This window comes from Plecotus auritus (assembly GCF_963455305.1).
Source record: "Plecotus auritus genome assembly, chromosome: 1".
In the NCBI taxonomy this organism is placed as follows: domain Eukaryota; kingdom Metazoa; phylum Chordata; class Mammalia; order Chiroptera; family Vespertilionidae; genus Plecotus; species Plecotus auritus.
This window is the reverse complement of record NC_137770.1, coordinates 91,246,822-91,269,638: the sequence shown is the minus strand read 5'-3', so window position 1 is coordinate 91,269,638 and position 22,817 is coordinate 91,246,822. Positions and strand designations below refer to the sequence as shown.

The window sequence follows — 22,817 nt, the reverse complement described above, 5'->3', positions numbered from 1 at the left end:
CTTCTACTATAGCAAATGATGTTATTTCATAATAATGAAATAAACACATTCATATATATACATATATAAAATCGAGTAAATCTTAGCAAAAAGATTAATAACAGAATAGGTAGTATTTACATCTGGCAAATATATGAAGGTACTCTATGAATACTAAGTTTCAGAACTATTAGCATAGTTGATAGAAGTCTATAAGTAAAATCAGGAAAGCAGAGGGAGGTTTAAGAACACAATTTCCTTATCCAATATGATGTGGAGTCAATAGATACTCTCTATAAAGGATAGGCAAGCCATAGAGTTCTAAGTGTAATATGTTAAATTGAAAGGGAATAAAAAAATAAATCCATAGCCTGGCCAGTATGGTTCAGTGGTTGAGTGCCGACCTATGAACCAGGAGGTCACAGTTTGATTCCAGGTCAGGCACAAGCCTGGGTTGTGGGCTTGATCCCCAGTAGGGGTCATGCAGGAGGCAGATGATCAATGATTCTCTCTCATCACTGTTTCTGTCTCTCTCTCCCTTACCCTTCCTCTCTGAAATCAATAAAAATATATTTTAAAAAATAAATCTATAAAAGGGTAGATGACAGGAGGAGAGGTAGTAGAAAAGTATAAAGTAGCATTTTAAATTTCTCATTTTCCATGGTAACAAGTCAATAAATACTGTTTAAATTCAATATATAAATGAAGAAAAAACAACTAAAAGCAAAGGTCTGTATCTATTTGAGAAGACTGTTGTGACCATTCAAAGTTAACTTTTCCTTTTCATGTTAAACTTTCATGTTTTGTTTAAATCGTTCTCACCTACATTTTTCCTTTTGTAAGGGAAATGTGAAAAAATTTTATTTATTAAATAAATAATACCATTTTATTAAGATACAAACAATACCTGATAAGTACATATACAGAATACAAATAAAATATAGCAAATTTTCTTCTTATAGATTTTTGTTGAATACACACACAATGTTATACTATAATACATGAATATATGAAGCAAGCATGAATTGGGCAATTCATTTTTTTTTCATTTTAATTTCTTTATTGATTGAGGTATTACATATTTGTCCTCATCCCCCAATTACCTTCCCAAACCACCCCCCGCACCCCCTCATGTCCCTCACCCCCCTGTTGTCTGTGTCCACTGGTTAGGCTTATATGCATGCATATGGTTGGTCTCTCCCCCTTACCCTCTCCCTCCCCTACCTTCCCTCTGAGGTTTGACAGTCTGATCAATGCTTCCCTATCTCTGGATCTGCTTTTGTTCATCAGTTTATGTTGTTCACGGGCAATTCATTTCTATTGTTTGAGTAGCATTTTGAAGAGATTTATTATAAAAAAGCATGAGTAAAATATTTTAAATTATATTTGAAAATATTTTAAATACTGTTACTTACCGAGAGTCTGTGAGTCACTTGGTTTATTTTCATTCATTTTACTAGGAAAAATAAGAACATATAATACAGCCATCTTAATTTTAAGTTTCAAATTATCCATTTTAAATTTAATCAATGCATAATTACAAATAAGTTGCATATTATTTCATACTCTAATACATAACTTCCTCACCTTTTATACAACTAAGACCGATAGTTCTGGACAAAGGTGGTGGACATTGTTAAAATTGGAGGGAATGTTTTTTAGTTATCAAAAGATTAAGATAACTACTTGCATTTAGAGGATAGGGGCCAGGATTTCAAGACATCCTGCAATGCACCCAACAGTCCTACACAACAAAGAACAGTCTAGACCAGCGGTTTTCAAGTTTTTTTTGCTAAAATTCTGCAGCACACCAAAAAACGTAATTTTTTTGCCAATATGACAAAACACAGATATAATTTTGATTCATTCACACCAACAGCTATTGTTGTCTTGGCCCTTGTCATTTTTTCTTTGACAATCTAAGGGAGAAGAGGTCAGTGCCCCTGACTAAATAGTCAGGTATTGCACGTTTTAAAAATTCTTCGGCATATCAGTGTGCCACGGCATACTGACTGAAAAAAATCCTGGTCTAAACTTTTGAATTTCCAGATGGATATTCAGGATTCAGGTAGGTTAAAACAAAGAAACAAAAAAAAAAACCCAAACCTATCTAAAATTACATTAACCCAGAACCTGAGCCATTTTACATATAGACTTTTTTTCCCCTGCTACTTTAGGACAAAATGAGTCTTTTTTTATTTATAAATATCATTTATAAATATCATTTTTTCTTGCTATTTTAGGACAAAATGAATATTTCCAAACTACTACTCCTATGTAAAGTCAAGGAAATTTGTATGTTATTTTTGTTCATAACTTTACCAAGATTTGTTTATTGTTTAGGAAAAAAAAAATCACATCATCAATAACAATGCTATTCATATTTGAGTAGCCTGAAAAACAATCCTTCATCCGGCTATATTTGTGGCTGTTATATTTGTAGGGATTCTATATAGAGCTGCAAGCATATGACTCAGTCACATTCTAATTCTAGCACAGTGCTCAACCATTTACATACCCTTTGGTGAGAAGCCCTGTGGTTCTTCTGGTCTGCAATCTCTTTCATTGCAATGAGTAAAAAAAAAAAACCTAACTATCACACATCATTGGTGGTTTTATTTAGTACAGAAGGATGATAAGGCAAATGTCATAAAAAAAACTCTAGTGAATCTGGATAAAATATATATAAAGTTCCTTATACTATTATTTTAACTTTTGTCTGTTTAAAATTACATCAAAAATAAAAGTTAACCCCAAATTGGATGTTCTAAAGGCATTATATAACTCATTCTTTGACCAATTCAATTAGCCTTCTTTCTAGTCCCTAGCATCTGATTAATGACTGCTTTATTTCAAATAACCATCTCTGAAACAAAGCTTCAGCAAAAATATAAGGATTATTCACACATTTTAGTTGGATTTTTATCATATGTTTTCCTTCCAGTACATGATTTTAAGATGTCCTAAGTAGTAGGGGAGAAACAATGTTATGTAAGTATATCCTATATAATAAAGAGCTAATATGCTAATTAGACTGAACAGCAGAATGACCGTCTGGACGACCTTCCGGACGAAGCCGAAGCCGGGGCTGCAAGGGCCAGCCGAGGCTGCGAGGACCTGCCAAGGCTGTGAGGGGCTGCGAGGGCCGGCAGAGGCTCTCAATAACAGCTCAAATCTTAACAACAACATAACATCATTAACAATTTAACGAAGCAATCTAGAAAGCCACTGTCTAGAGCAGGAGTGGGCAAACTTTTTGACTCGAGGGCCACAATGGGTTCTTAAACTGGACCGGAGGGCCGGAACAAAAGCATGGATGGAGTGTTTGTGTGAACTAATATAAATTCAAAGTAAAGGAGCAGAGGGGAGAGCAAGAGAACCCTCTGCTCTTTCGGCTCCGCAGGCCGGATAGAACAGCCAAACGGGCCGGATCCGACCTGCGGGCCGTAGTTTGCCCATGGCTGGTCTAGAGGTATTCTTGGAGTCTTCCACTGCTTACCCCAACTTGGCCTGTTAGTGATACTCAGTTTGAGTCTCCTCCCTTCAACAGGTGGAGCCTGATTTCTCTTTCCTTGCGCTTAGCAACTTCCACCAAAAAGCCTGGCAGAAATGACAATGTGTGACTATGTCATAAGAGGCATTGTGACTTCCCTATCATGGGTCACCAGCATTGGAGGAAGCTACAGTAGTTGCCATGTCATAAAGGACTCTCAAGATACTCTTTAAAGAGGTCCACTTTGGCAAAGAAGTGAGGCATTTACTCAAAGCCTTATAAAGGAGTCATTTTGAAAGTGAATCCTTCAGCCCCAGTCAAGCCTTCATATGACTGCACACTGGCTGACAGTCGGGGAGCAACTTCCTAGGAGACCCTAAGCCAGAATCACACTGCTAAGCTGCTTTCAAATTTTGACCTAAAGAAATGGTAAAAATAATAAATGTTCATTGTTTCAAGTCACAAAGTTTTGGGGTGATTTTGTTACACAGCAATAACTAACTAATGCAATAAAGTAAGCCAAATTCCCTTTCATGGCAGCTGGGTAGCTATTCTAACAGTTTTTCTGTGGGATATTTAGGGTTTTCAATATATAAGATTATGCCACCTGTAAACAGACAATTTTATTTATTTATTTTGGATTTGGATGTTTTATGTTTTTCTTGCCTGACTCATCTGCTAGGATTTCTAGTACTGTGTTGAATAGGAGTGGTGAGAGTGCACATTCATCTTCTTCCTGATTTTACAGGAAAAGCTTTCAACCTTTCACCATTGAGTATGATGCTAGCTTGCATGTATAGATAGCCTTTATTATGTTGAAGCACGTTCCTTCTATACCTAATTTGTTGAGAATTTTTATCATGAAAGAATGTTTTTTGTTAAATGCTTTTTCTATTGAGATGACTTTGATTTTTATTTCACATTCTATTAATGTGATGTATCACATTTACTGATTTGCGAATGTTGAACCATCCTTGCATCTAGGGATCAATCCTACTTGATCATAATGTATGATCCTTTTAATGTGCTATTGAATTTGGTTTGTTAGTATTTTATTGAGAAATTTTATATCCATACTCATCAGGAATATTGACCTGTAGCTTTACTGTAGTGTCCTTATCTGGTTTTGATATCAGGGAGTTGAACGCACACTTTAGAAAAGAAAAAGAAATTCAACATGGCCAACAAGAAAATGAAAGAAGGGCCCTGGCTGGTTTGGCTCAGTGGATAGAGTGTCGGCCTGTGGACTGAAAGGTCCCAGGTTCGATTCCGGCCAAGGGCACATGCCTGGGTTGTGGGCTCGATCCCCAGTGGGGGGGGGGCGTGCAGGAGGCAGCCAATCAATGATACTCTCACATCATTGATGTTTCTATCTCCCTCTTTCTTCCTCTCTGAAATCAATAAAATATATTTTTTTTAAAAAAAGAAAATGAAAGAAGGGATGCTGAAAAATTCACAAATCAAGAATCTCCAAACGAAGGGGAGTCCAGGCCTAGAAGACTTCACTGATGAATTCCATCAAGTATTTAAGAACTGGCACCAATGTTTTCCAAACTAATCCAAAATATAGAAGAGGAAACACTTAATTCAATCTATAAAGCCAGTATTTATCTTCATACCAAAGCTAAAGGCATCACAGAAAAGCTACAGACCAGTACCCCTTATGAATATATAGATGCAAAAATCATCAACAAAATACCTGCAAACTGAATCTTTGTTAAGAGAACTACACACCAGGACAAAGTGGGGTTTATCACAGGAATACATGGGTGGTTCAACATATGAAGCAAGTCAAATAATGTAATACATCACATTAACAATAAAAGCAAAACGTGACATGTTCACCTTGATTGATGCAGAAAAAAACCACTGACAAAATCCAACACTCTTTCATGATAAAAAACTCAACACTCTAGGAATAGAAGGGATCTTCCTCAGCATGATAAAAGGGTATCACAGCTAATATACTTCAGTGGTGAAGGACTGAAAGCTTTCCACATAAAATCTGGAGCAAAACAACCAGGTCTATTCTCACCACTTCTATTCAACACTGTACTAGAAGTTCTAGCTTGAACAATTAGGCAAGAAGGAAATTAAAGGCATTCAAATTGAAAGCAATATAGCTCTATTTGCAGTTCACATGATATTATGTGGAAAATATCCCAATGAATTAGCAAAAACACCCCACGAAAACAGATACTGAGATGTCAGCAGCATGGCAGCATGAGAAGACCTCCAGGTCTTTACCCTTGAAGTTGGATAGCTATAATTCAATAAAGGATTTCCTGCTCAACACACAAACATGTCAGAGATATGCGCATTGAGACATCTGAAGGTGGGAATGAACAGGGCAACAGGATGGGGAAAGGACAGAGACAAGAGCCATAGATGCATTCCAGAGTTCTCTGCTGTCCCAGAAGATGCAATAGCAGTGAACAGTAGGACTGCAACCCCCACTGGGTAAACCAGAGGGGCAGAGACAGCAATCAGGCCTGGGCATTTGGCACACATTGAGGCTGAGCCCAGGGTCAAGGGCAGAGAAGTAGTGCAAAGGGTGGCAGCATTCTACAACCTGTCATTACTGGTCAAAGAAATCTGCAGTCCTAGGAACTATCCATCATATTCTCCTATGGCTCTCCAGTGAAATCCTCACTTGAAAGACTGTACAAAGACAGAAAAAACTTTGCAGCGTAAGCAGTCTGTTCTCATTGTAGCTAAACCCACTAGAAAGCACATAGCTGCAGATATGCAATACCTCCCCCCCACACACATACCTTCCCCAACCCATTGAGGTAGAGCATGGTAGAAGCAGCTGGGTCAACTCAGAGTGGCTCTGCAGGTGCTTCTGGCTACAGGAAGGCAGCACAGGGAACACACAGGTCGGGTTAACCCATAGCCTGCCACTTCCCACCATGGAGGTGGTACTCCGAGATTGAGGAGATCAAGTCATAAAGAGGACATCCACCTTCTTGAGATTTTTCCTTTTCTTTCTGAACTCCCTTCTTACCTTGGATTGATGGATTAATCTGTCTGGACATTTATGGAAATGAAATACACACACACACACACACACACACACACACACACATTTTTAATCCTCACCTGAGGATATATTTTATTGATTTTGAGAGAGAGAGGAAGGAGGGAGTGGGAGGGGAAAGAAGGGAAAGAAATATTGATATGAGAGAAACATCGATTGGTTGCCTCCAGTACACACCCTGACCGGGGATCAAACCTGCAACCTAGGTATGTGCCCTGACCGGAAATCAAACGCTCAAAATTTTGGTGCAAAGGATGACACTCCAACCAACTGAGCCACCCAGCCAGGTCATGAAATATTTTAAGTATTTGACTCTCACTGTTTAGCTGGTTAATAACTAGAGGTCTTTCTTTTGTTTTCCAGTAGGTGGTGTTGAAGCGCAAGGTTTTCCTTTTCTGTTACATACACCACAGAGGTTTCCAGGGATCTCTATAGGGCAGAAGATATTTGTCAACAATACCTTCATGAAGCTAATATCCAAAATACAGTATTAAGAACTCATACAGCCTTGGCTAGTGGCTCAGTTGCTATAGGGCAGAAGATATTTGTAAACAGTACCTCCAAGGGGCTAATATCCAAAATACAGGATAAAGAACTCATATAGCCCTAACCGGTTTGGCTCAGTGGATAGCGTGTCAGCCTGCGGACTGAAAGATCCCAGGTTCGATTCCGGTCAAGGGCATGTACCTTGGTTGCGGACACATCCCCAGTAGGGGGTGTGCAGGAGGCAGCTGATCAATGTTTCTCTCTCATCTATGTTTCTAACTCTCTATCCCTCTCCCTTCTCTCTGTAAAAAATCAATAAAAATATATTTAAAAAAAAAGAACTCATGCAGCCTTGGCTGGGTAGCTCAGTTGGTTGGTGCATCATCCCGTACACCAAAACTTTGAGTGTTTGATTCCTGGTCAGGGCACATACCTAGGTTGCAGGTTCCATCCACGGTCTGGTGCATTTGAGATATTGATGTATTGCTCTTATGTCTCTCTAAAAATCAATAAAGTAACTTTAAAAAATAAATTAAAAGGAAAAGCCGCATGTAAGGAGCGTGTAAGTCACCACTCCATCCTAACAACAAGAGCTGAAAAGATTGGATAATGAGTAACACTTTTTGGATCTGTCAGAGAGGGGTGGATCCAGGATATACCACTGTCCCCAAGACTGAAGATACAGGTGAATACTGGCAGTCACAGCTTACCTGAATAGAGATTTACCAGCTATAACTGTTGTGGAATCCAGTGCAAAGGTAGGAAAACCTGAACTGTAATTGACTAATTGCTGGAAGCTCAGTGCATACAACTTTGATATTTAAAAATTCTAGAGGGACCCAATCATGGGGCCTTCTCACAATATTGTGAGATTTATCATCAGGAACTTGACGAGGATCCACAGTAAATATTAGAGAAAAATCTCCTTGTACTTTCGGCAGGGGGAGGAGAAAAGGTTGTCATTTTGAAAGACACCAAAGAACTCTGTCCTGGTCTCAGGAAAACTAATTAAGCAGAGCCTAAAATGCTCGGGTATTGTCAGAGCCTAAATGATCTGGGTGGGGTAAAGGAAATACCCAACCCCAACACATTCTAGCCATCCTGACCCACACAATGGGGGAGAAAAAGACTGAGAAATACTTGTAAAGTTCATAGTCTAGGAGCATAGGCTCGTGAAAAGACTGAGTGAGACCTATTCATAGGGTTATAGAACATTTCCTCTTCCCCCATACCTTACCACATTACTAACAGCCTATTTATTTACAACAATTCCTTTTACCCTGTACATCATGTTGGCTATCAAGAAAAACTTGCTGTGCATATCAAATGGCAAATAGCACAACCTAAAAAGACAGAGCAAGCACCAGACATCTCAGAGATGCTGGAATTTTAACATGTTAGGGTTCTAATGGATAAAGTAGACAGTATACACAACAACAGATGGGCAACGTAAGCAGAGTTGGAAATCCTACAAAAGCACCAAAAGTAAATGCTAAAGAGATCAAAAACACTGTAACAGAAATGAAGAATGCATTTGATGGGATTATCAGTAGCCTGAACAAAGAACTGCTGAGTTTGAAGAGATCATAACAGAAACTTTAAAAAACTAAAAAGAAAAGAGAACAAAGACTGAAAAAAAAAAAATTAGAACAGAATACCCAAGCACTGTGGGAAAACTCCAGAAGGTATAATATACACATTTCAGGAATGCCAGAAGGAAAAGAGAGAAAGGAACAGAAGAAATATTTGAAACAGTAATAAGTTAATGTCAAAAACTAAACCACATACCCAGGAAATTCAGAACAGCAAGCAGGATAAATGCCCCAAACTACACCAAGGCCTATCACTCAAACTATGGAAAAATCCTATCTAATAAAAGAGTAATATGCAAATTAACTGTCACTCCGCGACAAAATGGCGGCCCCCATAGCCACAAGATGGTGGCGCCCAGTACCCTCAGACCCGCCGCTGGAGTGTTTGGGCCTGTCGGCCCAGCCAGGGGTCCCAGAGACCAAGCAGAGAGGTGGGATCTACCCACTACGGTAGCGGATCAAGCCTCACTGCTCTGCCGCCTCTAGAGTGTCTGGGGCTGAGCAGCGAGGCTGGAGTGTTTGGACCTGTCAGCTGGCCAGGGGTCACACGGGATCCTCCCACTCCGGTAGCGGATCATGCCTCGCTGCTCTGCCGCCTCTGGAGTGTCTGGGGCTGAGCAGCAAGGCTGGAGTGTTTGTGCAGGATACGCCCACTCCGGTGGCGGATCATGCCTCGCTGCTCTGCCACCTCTGGAGTATCTGGGGCTGAGCAGCGAGGCTGGAGTGTTTGGGCCTATAGGCCTGGCCAGGGGTTGCGCGGGATACGCCCACTCCAGTGGCAGATCACGCCTCACTGCTCTGCTGCCTCTGGAGTGTCTGGGGCTGAGCAGCGAGGCTGGAGTGTTTGGACCTGTCAGCTGGCCAGGGGTTGCGCGGGATACGCCCACTCCAGTGGCAGATCATGCCTCGCTGCTCTGCCGCCTCTGGAGTGTCTGGGGCTGAGCAGCAAGGCTGGAGTGTTTGGGCCTATAGGCCTGGCCAGGGGTCGCGCGGGATACGCCCACTCCAGTGGCACATCACAGGGGATCGCCCACTCTGGTAGAGGATCTCGCCTCGCTGCTCTGCCGCCTCTGGAGTGTCTGGGGCTGAGCAGGGAGGCTGGATTGTTTGGGCCTGTTGGCCCGGCCAAGGGTCATGGGGACCAAGGGGAGAGGCGGGATCCACCCACTCCAGCAGCGGATCCAGCCTCACTGCTCCCCAGCCTCTGGAAGTGTCTGGGCCTGTCAGCCCCTCCATGAGGGTGGATGCTGCATCCAGGGGGCACATGCAAGTGGGTGGGGAGTTGCATCTGGGTCTTTTGGCACAGGGGGACTTGATGCTGTATCCCAGTTTGTGCTGGCCCAGACTCTGACAGCAGGGAGGAGGAAGTCCCATCCCCACAGAATCAGCCATTGGTCAGACAGCTCTCAGTGGCCTGACAGCCATCTGACAGCAGGGAGGAGGAAGTCCCACCCCTAGAGAATCAGCAGTTGGTCAGACAGCTCTCTGCCACCTGACAGCTAGGACTCTCATTCACCTGACAGCAGGGAGATGGGACTATGTCTAAACATCTACTATTGATACAAGGTAGCTCTGCAGCCGAAAGAAGCCGGCGTTATCGACAGAAAATGTCAAGACCAACGTGCGTCTGATCTTGAAGGCAGGCAGGCGAGCAGTTGGGAGCCAGCAGTCCTGGATTGTGAGAGGGATGTCCGACTGCCCATTTAGGCCCGATCCCGTGTCCGGGCCTAAACGGGCAGTCGGACATCCCTCAAGGGGTCCCAGATTGGAGAGGGTGCAGGCTGAGCTGAGGGACACCCTCCCCATGCATGAATTTCATGCACCGGGCCTCTAGTCAAATATAATTTTAAAATGCTAAAAGAAGACAGAGGCGGGGGAAACACTTTACCTATAAAGAAACAAAGGTAGGAATTACAAACAACTTCTCCTCAGAAACCATGCAAGCAAAAAGAGAGTAGAGTAAAATATTTAGTGTTGAGGAAAAAAAGAAAACCAACTTAGAATTCTATATCTTGTGACATTATGCTTCAAAAGTGAAGGAGAATTATTTTCTTAGGAAAAAATTGAGGAAATTTGTTGCCAGTCAACCTGCCTTGTAAGAAATGTTAAAAGGAGTTCTTGCGAGAGAAATTCAGGTCTACATAAAGAAAGAAAGACCAGCCCTAGCCGGAGTGGCTCAGTGAATAGAGCATCGGCCTGTGGATTGAAGGGTCCTGGGTTTGATTCTGGCCAAGGGCACTTACACTGTTGTAGATTCCTTCCCGGCCTGGACCCTGGTAAGGCCGCGTACAGGAGGCAACCAATGGATGAGTTTCTCTCACTTCTATCTTTCCCTCTCTCTTCCACTCTCTCTAAAAATCAATGAAAAAATATCCTCATATGAGGATTAAAAATGAAATAAATAAAAATTTTAAAAAGAAAGACCAGCCCTGACCGGTTTGGCTCAGTGGGTAGAGCGTCGGCCTGCGGACTGAAGGGTCCCGGGTTCGATTCCGGTCAAGGGCATGTACCTTGGTTGCGGGCACATCCCCAGTGGGGGGTGTGCAGGAGGCAGCTGATCGATGTTTCTGACTCTCTCTCCCTCTCCCTTCCTCTCTGTAAAAAAATCAATAAAATATATTTTAAAAAAAAGAAAGACCATCAAATAAGGAAAAAGTAAAATAAAAACTTTTTTCTTATTCCTAACTGATCTAACAAATAATTTGTTCAAAATAACAATAGCAACAATGTATTTGAATATTAGTTGTAAATGTATACTGCACTCTAGGGCAACCACTAACAAAGTTTTTAAAAATATATATAACTGATATACTAAAAAAAGAGAAAATAAAATCATGTAAATTGCTCAATTAAAATCACAGAAGGCAGGTAAAAGTAGGAAGAGCAAAGCAACAAATAGAAAACAGTAATAAATATGATAGATATAATTCCAACTACATCAATAATCCCTTTGATGCCAATGGTCTAAATGTACCAATTAAAAGACTGATTTGTCAGAGTGGATTAAAAAAAAAATCAGACTTTACCTACAAGAAACCCACTTTAAATATATTTATATTTAAAAGTAAAAGGGTGGAGAAAAATATTCCCTGCCAACACTAACCAAAAGAAAGCAGAAGTTATATTAATTTCAGACAGAACAGACTTCAAAATAAGAAAATTTATCTGAGATATATAAGGGCATACATAATGATAAAGAGATCAATACTGCAAGAAAGTGTAAAAATACTTAACAAGTATGTGCCTAATAACAGAGTGTTAAGCTATGTGAGGCAAAACTAGAAGAATTGCAAAGAAAAGCAGATGAATCCACTACCATAGTTGGATACTTCAACCCTCTCCATCAGAAATGGATAGATCCAACAGCCAAAAAAGTCAATAAGGACATAATTAATTCATCATCAATCAACTGGACATAATGGACAACTTCATCCAACATTCTTCTTAAGCTTAAATGCAATATTCACCAACATAGACCACATTCTGGGCCATAAAACAGACCATAACAACTTTAACCATAACAACTTTAAAAGAATAGAAATGTTTGCTCTCATACCACAATGGAATTAAACTAGAAATCAGTAACTTACACCATACACAAAAATAAACTCAAAACTAGAAATCAGTACCTTACACAATACACAAAAATAAACTCAAAACTAGAAATCAGTAACTTACACCATACACAAAAATAAACTCAAAATGGATAAAGGACTTAAACATAAGATGGGAAACCATAAAAATAGTAGAGGAATCCACGGGCAGCAAAATCTCAGACATATGCCAAAGTAGTATCTTCACCAATACAGCTACTAGGGCAATGGAAACTAAAGAGAAAATAAACAAATGGTAATACATCCGTGGTCGGCAAACTGCGGCTCGCGAGCCACATGCAGCTCTTTGGCCCCTTGAGTGTGGCTCTTCCACAAAATACCACGGCCTGGGCGAGTCTATTTTGAAGAAGTGGCGTTAGAAGAAGTTTAAGTTTAAAAAATTTGGCTCTCAAAAAAAATTTCAATCGTTGTACTGTTGATATTTGGTTCTGTTGATTAATGAGTTTGCCGACCACTGGACTACATCAAAATAAAAAGCTTCTGCACAGCAAAAGAAACCATCAACAAAACAACAAGAAAGCCCACTGCATGGGAGAACATATTTGCCAATGTTATCACCGATAAGGGTTTAATCTCCAACATTTAAAGGGAACTCATACAACTTAACAAAAGAAAGATAAACCACCCAATCAAAAAATGAGCAAAGGACATAAATAGATACTTTTCGAAAGAGACAAGGAAGGCCAAGAGACATATGAAAACATTCTCAAAGTCACTAATCATCTGAGAGATGCAAATCAAAACAATGAGATACCATCTCACACCTGTCAGAATGGCTATCATCAACAAATCAACAAATGACAAGTGCTGGTGAGGATGTGGAGAAAAAGGAACCCTCATGCACTGCTGGTGGGAATGCAGACTGGTGCAGCCACTGTGGAGAACAGTATGGAGTTTCCTCAAAAAACTAAAAATGGTACTCCCATTTGACCCAGTGATCCCACTTCTAGGAATATATCCCAAGAAACTAGAAACACGAATCAGAAAGGATATATGCACCCCTATGTTCATAGCAGCACAATTTACAATAGCTAAGATTTGGAAACAGCCTAAGTCCCCATCAGCAGATGAGTGGATTAAAAAACTGTGGTACATCTACACAATGGAATACTATGCTGCAGTAAAAAAGGAGTTCTTGCCATTTGCAACAGCATGGATGGAACTGGAGAGCATTATGCTAAGTGAAAAAAGCCAGTCAGAGAAAGATAAATATCACATGATCTCACTCACTTGTGGAATATAATGAACAACATAAACTGATGAACAAAAACAGATCCAGAGACCGAGAAGCATCAATCAGACTGTCAAACCTCAGAAGAAAGGTAGGGGAGGGCAGGGGTAAGAGGGAGAAATCAACCAAAGGACTTGTATGTATGCATATAAGCCTAACCAATGGATACAGACAACAGGGGGGTGAGGGCATGAGTGTGTGTGTGGGAGGGAATGGAGGGATAAGGATACATATGTAATACCTTAATCAATAAAGAAAAAAAAAACATAAAAAACAAACAAAAAACACTAGAAATCAGTAACATAAAGATAACCGAAAAATCCCAAAACACATGGAGATTAAACAACACACTTAAATAACACAAGGGTCAAAAAAGAAATCTCAAGAGAAAATACGAAGTATTTGGAACTAAATGACAAAATATCAAACTCCGGGGGAGGCTGTGAAAGCAATGCTCAGAAGTAAATATCTAGCACTGAATGCATATATTAAAAAAGATCCAACTATATTATATTCTGAAAAAGGCAAAACAATGAAGACAGTAAAAAGATCAGTGGTTGCATGGGAAGTGGGATGAATAGGTGGAGCACAGAGAAATTTTAGACCAGAGAAAATACTCTGTGTGATATCATAATGATGGATATGTCATTACATATTTTTATCCAAACCCAATGAATGTACAACACCCAAGAGTGAACAGCAGTTTAAACTATGGACTTTGAGTGATTATCATGTCAATGCAGGTTCATCAATTTTAACAAATGTACCACTCTAGTGGGAGACGTTGACAATGGGAAAGTCTATGCATGTGTGGGGATGGGGGTACATGGGAAATCTCTATTATAACCCCTCGATTTTTCTGTGAACCTAAAATTGCTCATTAAAAAGTCTTAAAAAAAGAAAATGTAATAAAGTTACTACAAGTTTATATTGAGTTACTTTACAACTAGTCCTCAGGAAACATGTTTCCCACCCTCTTCCTCTTCATATTGGCTCCCTGTGCCTACTTTTAATGTTTCTTCTTGATTCCATTGTCATCTCAGCACATGAAAAGTTTTGTAGTCTGGCTCCCAATAGTTGTTTGGTATTCCAATTCCAAATTCAAGAGAAATAATGTGAATAGCCTAGCTCACATCAGATATTCAGCTCTGATTTAAATACCTGGTACCACTTTAGCTGGAGACAGTATGTGGCATGGAAGCATCCTGACTAACCCCCTCTACCCACTCACTGGTCCTTAGAATGATGTCCCTACATTGTCGGACAGGTTTTTAAAAGAAAGATTGAGGGCAAGGTCAGGTAACAATCTTAACTGTTCAAACAGAAAAAAAGAAAAAAGGCAAATCTGTTTTTCAATTCCTCAATATTTTCTTAATTTAGAATTGATGCAGAAATGAATTCATGTTCAAATAAGATTAACTTTCTATTATAAAGTTAATTTTTAAATTACACTTAACTCATTCCTATAGTTAAAACAAAATTGTACTAGATGGAAATTAAATGCCAAAAGAAAAATTTTTTAAGTTACTAAATATGTTGGTGCATCAGTTTTTTTTTATCTTAATATGGAGATAATAAAATGGCTATAAGGATTAGTGTGAAAATATGTATAAAGCATTTAGAGTTCTGTGAATATTAGTAAATATTGCTCTTAATTTTTTCCCACTTGTAGGTCTTCTGAGCCAACGATCAGTACTTATTTTTCCATATTTGTCAAATTTACAAACCATATGATATGACTAAAACCTCTCTACTAAACTACACAAAATTCTATGCTTTCAGAATTAACAAGATACAATATGTTAGCACTCATTGAACATACAGTTTCAGAGAACAAGGACTCACTGTTCTGTATCAAGAATTTGCAGGTAAAAAGACAAAGAGGACAAGAGCTCAGAATCTAGTTGTACAATGTTTACAACTAAAATCCAAGGTGGAAGAAGCACTCTGCCTAGGGGAATCTAGGTAGGTACTTGAAACTCACTGGGTAAAATTTTAAGAGGAAATAAAAAAAGGTCAATGACTAAGTATGCATAACAATGGTAGAGAACAGATTTGAAGAACTGTAGTATGGATAAAACATCACAGGTTGGAAAAGGGTGGTGAAATATTATGAAGATGATGCTTGAAAACAGAGGTTGGAACCTGATTGGGAAGGGCTTTGTAAAAAACAGCTAAGAAATCTGAATTTTATATGGTAGGCAATGGGAAGCCATCAGAGATTTTTATGGAGCAACATTTGTAAGGACAGACTGCAGAAAGGGGCAAGGGCACCTACCTGGGATGCAGGTTCAAGCCCTGCCCTAAAAGGGGCCTGTGCAGAAGGCAATCAACGGATGTGCCTCTCTCACATCCATGATTCTCTTTCTCATTCTCTCTCTCTCTCTGCCGCCCCCTCCCCGCCCCTTTCCACTCTCAGAAAGACAAGTACCATATGATTTCACTGACATATGGAATCTAATGAACAAAATGAACTAACAAGCAAAAGAGAGACAGACCCACAGAAAGCAGGCTGACAGCTGGAAGTCAGGGGGAACTGGGGAGCATGGTGGTGGTGGTGGTGGTGGTGGAGGAGGGATTGAGAAAAAAGAAAAAATATAGGAAAAAACTCATAGACAAACAATAGTGTAGTGATTGCTAAGGGGAGGTGAAAGAAGGGAAGGTGAAGGGGAATCTAGGGGGAATAAATGGTGATGGAGGGAGACCTGGCTTGGGGTGGTGAACACACAATACAGAGTACAGATGATGAGTTGTGGAACTGTGCACCTGAAACCTGTATACTAGGTGTACCGGATAGTAAAGCGGATTTTTTTCAATAGATGGAGTTACACATATGTTAATATATATGCGATTTGCTATGTATGCTATTTTGTTGTGTTGACAAGCTTCAAAACTTCATATGTCAAATTTGCTGAAGGTGTTAACATCATAGATATTTTTACGCTTCAAAATGTCGAATTTCGTGCCAAAAAAAGAGCATTTGTGGGAACTTATAAATCATTATTTCATTTTGAATAAAAGTGCTGCTGAATACTTCGGGAAGCTTATGCTGAGCATGTTCCATCTCAAGATACTTGTGAACACTGGTTTAAATGCTTTAAAAGTGATGATTTCGATGTGAAAGACAAAGACGTCCAGATCAACCGAAAAAGTTTGAAGACCAATTACAAGCATTATTGGATGAAGATGCGTGTCAAACTCAAAAACAACTTGCAGAAAGATTAAACGTTGCTCAGCAAACAATTTCCGATCGTTTACAAGCAATGGGAAAGATTTTAAAGGAAGAAAAATGGGTGCCACATCAACCGATCTAAAGACAAATCAAAAACTGAAAAGTCATCAGTAAAATGTTGCTTCAACGGCACGAAAGAAAGTCTTTTTTGCATCGAATTGTGACTGGCAATGAAAAGTGGATTTATTTTGAGAATCCCAAATGCACAAAATCATGAGTTGATCCAGGTCAACCATCAACATCGACTGCAAGGCCAAATCGCTTCAGAGAAGAAAAATCTCTGCATTTGGTGGGATCAGGAAGGTGTGATGAATTATGAGCTTCTAAAACCAGGTGAAACGGTTAATACTGATCGCAACCGACAACAAATAATCAATTTGAACCACGCTTTGATCGTGAAACGACAGGAAAGTTCCAGAAGACACAGCAAAGTAACTTTGCTTCATGATAACGCACCATCACACACTTCAAAACCAGTTAAAGACACGTTAACAGATCTTGCCTGGGGAGAGAAACCAAGATGGCGGCATAGGTAAACACCTAAACTGCTGCCTCGCACAACAACTTCAAAACTACAACTAAAAGACAAAACGGACACCATCCAGAACCACAGGAAAGCTTGCTGAGTGGATATTCTACAACTAGAAGGAAAGAGAAAAGCACATTGAGACTCAGAAGAGCTGCAAAAGGCTGAGGTACGGAGATGTGCGCGGAGAGTGCTGGCAACTGAATGCGTAGCTGGCTTTCTCAAGCGGGAGGGAGACGGAATTTCCCAACTGCGCTGAACTCCAGTTCCAGGCGAGACTCTGGGAACCCAGACTCATTCGGGGAGAAACTAGGACTGTCTGGCAGCGGGCAAAACTCGAGGGCGGCTTTCTCTCAGAGGTGCTTGCAGCCGATTACCGAGGGACACTGAGACCCAGGGGCCTATTAGGGAAACCGGTGCTGTATCTGCCCTGACTCCGCCCCATCCAAGCTGAGCACAGAGGCTTTTGCAAGTCTTTTCTCATAAGGGTGTCTCCAGCACAGAAGTTCCCCCAGCGTAGACACAGCTGATTCTGACAGCCAATTGGCCTGGAGTTCAATTCCTCTCAGTGATACCAAGAACAATCAAGGCTTAACTACAACAAGACTGTGCACACAGCCCACAAAGGGGTGCACCAAGAGTGTCCACCTCAGGTAACTGGGGAGGCTGAGCCACTGGGCCCTATAGAACACCTAGCACACAAAGCCACTCTATCAACTCAAGGAAGCAGCCAAAATGTGGAGACAAAGAAACAGATCACAAATGAAAGAAATGGAGGAAAGCAAACTACTGGATATAGAGTTCAAAACCACGGTTATAAGGTTTTTCAACAATTTCCTAGAAAAGGCCGATAAATTTAGCGAGACCCTCGAGGATATGAAAAAGGACCAACTAGAAATTAAACATACACTGACTGATATAAACAATATTATACAGAGACCTAACAGCAGACTAGAGGATTGCAAGAAACAAGTCAAAGATTTGAAATACAAAGAAGCAAAAACACACAACCGGAAAAGCAAAAAGAAAAAAGAATCTAAAAATTTGAAGAGAGTGTAAGGAGCCTCTGGGACAACTTCAAGCATACCAACATCCAAATTATGGGATTGCCAGAAGAAGAGAGAGAGCAAGATACTAAAAACCTATTGGAAGAAATAATGACAGAAAACTTCCCCCACCTGGTGAAAGAAATAGACTTCCAAGTCTAGGAAGCACACAGAACCCCAAACAAAAGGAATCCAAAGAGGACCACACCAAGACACATCATAATTAAAATGCCAAGAGCAAAAGACAAAGAGAGAATATTAAAAGCAGCAAGAGAAAAACAGTTACCTATAAGGGAGCATCCATATGACTGTCAGCTGATTTCTCAACAGAAACTATGCAGGCCAGACGGGAGTGGCAAGAAATATTCAAAGTGATGAATAGCAAGAACCTACAACCAAGATTACTCTTACCCAGCAAAGCTATCATTCAGAATTAAAGTTCAGATAAAGAGCTTCACAGATAAGAAAAAGCTAAAGGAGTTCATCAACACCAAATCAGTATTATATGAAACTAGAGGCCGGGTGCATGAAATTCGTGCATGGGGGGGGGGTGTGTCCCTCAGCCCAGCCTGCACCCTCTCCAATCTGGGACCCAGTGGGATCGGGCCTAAATGGGCAGTCAGACATCCCTCTCACAATCCAGGACTGCTGGCTCCCAACTGCTCGCCTGCCTGCCTTCCTGATTGCCCCTAACCGCTCTGACTGCCAGCCTGATCACCCCCTAACCACTCCCCTGCCAGCCTGATTGATGCCTAACTGCTCCCCTGCCAGCCTGTTTGCCCCTACCTGCCCTCCCCTGCAGGCCTGGTACCCCCCAACTGTCCGTCCCTACAGGCCCGGTCACCCCCAACTTCCCTCCTCTGCCGGCCTGGTCACCCCTAACTGCCCTCCCTTGCACGCCTGGTCCCTCCCAACTGCCCTCCCCTGCTGGCCATCTTGTGGTGGCCATCTTGTGTCCACATAGGGGCAGGATCTTTGACAACATGGGGGCAGCCATCTTGTGTGTTGGAGTGATGGTCAATCTGCATATTACTCTTTTATTCGATAGGATAGAGGCCTGGTGCATGGGTGGGGGCCAGGTGGTTTGCCCTGAAGGGTGTCCCAGATCAGGGTGGAGGTTCCCTTGGGGCATGGGGCGGCCTGGGCGAGGGGCCTGTGGTGGTTTGTAGGCCAGCCACGCCCCCCGGCGACCCAAGCGGAGGCCCTGGTATCTGGGATTTATTTATCTTCTACAATTGAAACTTTGTAGCCTTAAGCGGAGGCCAAGGCAGGCCAGGGTGTGTGGAAAGCTTGGCTTCCTCCATCGCCCGGGGCAACCCTAGCCTACTGCTCTCTCCAGCTCCTTGGCTGCCACCATTTCTGTTGGGATTTATTTATCTTCTATAATTGAAACTTTGTATCCTGGAGTAGACGCCTGGGCTGGCCAGGGTGTGCGGAAAGCTTGGCTTCCTCCGTCACCGGGGAAACCCAAGCCGCCCTCCTGCTCTCTCAGTGACTGCAGCCATCTTGGTTGCGTTAATTTGCATACTCACTCCTGACTGGCTGGTGGGCGTGGCTGGTGGGTATAGCGGAGTGATGATTAACTTGCATATTACTCTTTTATTAGATAGGATGCTGAAAGGCATTCTTTAAGAAGAGGAAGAAGAAGAAAAAAGTAAAGATAAAAATTATGAACAACAAATACATATCTATCAACAAGTGAATCTAAAAATCAAGTGAGTAAAAAAATCTGATGAACAGCATAAACTGGTGAATATAATAGAATCAGGGGCATAGAAAGGGAGTGGACTGACAATTCTTGGGGGTAAAGGGGTGTGGGAAGAGACTGGACAAAAATCGTACACCTATGGATGAGGACAGCGGGAAGGAGGTAAGGGCAGAGGGTGGGGTGGTAACCGGGTGGAGGGGAGCTATGGGGGGAAAAAAGAGGAACAATTGTAATAATCTGAACAATAAAGATTTATTAAATTAAAAAAATATATATCTTGCCTGGGAAGTATTAACCCACCCGCTGTATTCACCAGACCTTGCTCCTTCAGATTACCAGTTGTTCTGATCAATGGCACACGCACTTTCTGAGCAGCACTTCAAAACATACGAAGAAGTAGAAAATTGGGTCTCTGAATTGTTTGCCTCAAAACAAAAAAAGTTCTATTGGGACGGTATCCGCAAATTACCTGAAAGATGGGGGAAATGTGTAGCTAGCGATGGACATTACTTTGAAATAGAGCACTGTTGATGTTTCTCTTTAAATTACCATGTTTTCTTTGATTATAAAATCCGCATTATTAACTGGTACACCTGGTCATTGTTCACCAATGTCACCCAAATAAATTCAATAAAAAGGAAAAAAATAAAATAAAAAGGCATAAACTTTCTAATTAAATCTAGTTTCTGACCCCAGTTCAAGTATTTGATTATTAGTGTGAGAATAAATTATTGAGCCCCTCTTAGCTTCAGTTTTATCTGAAAGTAGTACATATAGCAGTGCTTTCTGTGAAGACTGAGATAATGTATGGTTTGTACAATGCTTAGTAACTCAATAAGAGATATATGTAACATTTACTATGTGCCACACACTGCTCTACAATGTGTATATGTATTAACTCGTTTGATTCTCACAATACTCCTACAAGGCAGATATTGTTATACACAGCTAAGGGAATCGAAGCACAAAAAGGTTAAATGGCTTTCTTACAGTCACAGAGCTACCAAGTGGTAGAGATGGAACTAGCTCCAGTTCCATGCCCTTAATCAATATATTATAATCAATCCTCTAATAATCCTACCGTGTTTCCCCGAAAATAAAACATCCTCCGAAAATAAGACCTACTTACAGGTTTCCTTCTGAGTGAAATATAAGGCATCCCCCAAAAATAAGGCCCCAGGCTCTGTCTCAGAATGAAAATTAATTTACAGTAAACTGGTCACTAGGGCCGCCCCGACTGGCGTCTAGCAACCAGTGACGTTACACGGAGTCTTGACGTCACTGCTGTGTGGAGGCGGAGCGGAGGTCGGAGTGAGCGGTGAGCGCGGGGCGGGAGAGAGGAGGAGACTTTCGCAGATGCGTGTAGAAGAACAGGAGGATTAGAGCGGACGGGACGCGGCGAAGGTGGTGAGTGCTGGTCTGTCTCTGGTGACACTACCTGATGCTCGCGGCCGCCTTCATGATGACTGAAGGTTCTCAGTCAGTGGCAGACCTTGCTCCAGCCCAGATCCAGGCCCCAGCAAGCCCAGTGACAGTCCCCAGGCAGGCCCCAGGGGGTAAATGTCTGATAAAGGGGTAGGGGGGATGTCTGGTGAAGGTGTTCAGTGGCACAGGGGTGCGGGGAGGGGGATCACTTAAAATGACACAGGAGGATCAGAGGGGGCAATCAAAACGACACAGGAGGATCAGAGGGAACAATCAAAATGACACAGAAGGATCAAAAGGGGTTACTAAAATGGTAAACCCCCCTCTGATTCTCCTGTGCCATTTTGATTCCCCCCTCTGATCCCCCCTGTGTCATTTTGAGTGATCCCCCTCCCACCACCTTAATACCCCAATTCCTTTTATTTTACCCCTAGAAATGAGCGCAAAAAGAAAAAGCTACTCTGTGGAGTACAAGAAAGGAATCATGGAAGACTCTTGGGGCCAAAATCTTACTGCTTTCTGCAAAGAGAAGATGTTGAGTATCCGATTGGTCAGAAAATGGCAAGCAGAGTATGGTAACCTCATTGAACAAGTTGACAAGGGAAATGCTAAAAAGCACAAGTGTGGATCAGGTCGGCAACCATTATTTTCCGAGCTGGAAGACCTGATCTGTGAATGGGTTGTTGACAGGAGAGCAAAGGCTTTGGTTGTGAATAGGGCTCAGATTCAAGAATTTGCCCTTGCAATGGCACCAGTTTGACATAGCCCCCGAAGACTTCAAAGCATCACAACACTGGCTGGATAATTTCCTTCAGCAAAGTGAACTGTCTTTAAGAAGATCTACAACATTGTTTAGGTTGGAAGATACTCAAGTTATTAAGCGAGCACTTGCATTCAAGTCCTTTATTGATGATGCTGACTTCTCTAAATACAATCTTTCCAACATGATTGCTATGGATGAAACTGCAGTGTTTATGGGCCAATCATCTCAAACAACAATTGAACAGCGGGGTGCCTCCTTAGCGTACATTCCCTCCACTGCTTACGAAAGTGCACGTGTTTCCTGTATTTTGGCAATTCGTCTGCATGGCACTAAAATCCCACCTTTAATCATTTCTAAGGGCAAGAAGGAAAAGATTGAACGTATTTTGGGCGTTTTTATTCTTGAAACTGAAAAAGCCTGGGCCACACAAGTAGTTATAAGGAAGTGGGTCGATTTAATGCTGCCGCTTGTTATGCGAGGGAGCCAAAGAGGTCTGCTAGTCTGGGATGCAGCCAGCACTCACCGTGCTAAAGACATGAAGACATTTCTTCACGAAAGAAAAATAGATCAGATAATGATTCCCGCAGGAATGACGGCCTATCTCCAGACTCTTGATATTGCAATAAGCCGTTCAAAGACAATTTGCGCATGGAAATTAATGACTAGATTGAAAATAGAATGG

General features: G+C 41.4%; 1 protein-coding gene across 1 annotated transcript in view; it reads right to left on the bottom strand.

Annotated features, from left to right (window-relative positions):
- Positions 1–22,817, bottom strand: part of G2E3 (G2/M-phase specific E3 ubiquitin protein ligase) — a 78,370-nt gene that overhangs the window by 52,452 nt on the left and 3,101 nt on the right. Inside the window, exon 2 of the mRNA XM_080663836.1 lies at positions 1,395–1,435. Coding sequence (XP_080519962.1) covers positions 1,395–1,431 — 37 coding nt within the window. The 5' untranslated portion in view covers positions 1,432–1,435. The remainder of the gene's footprint in view (positions 1–1,394; positions 1,436–22,817) is intronic.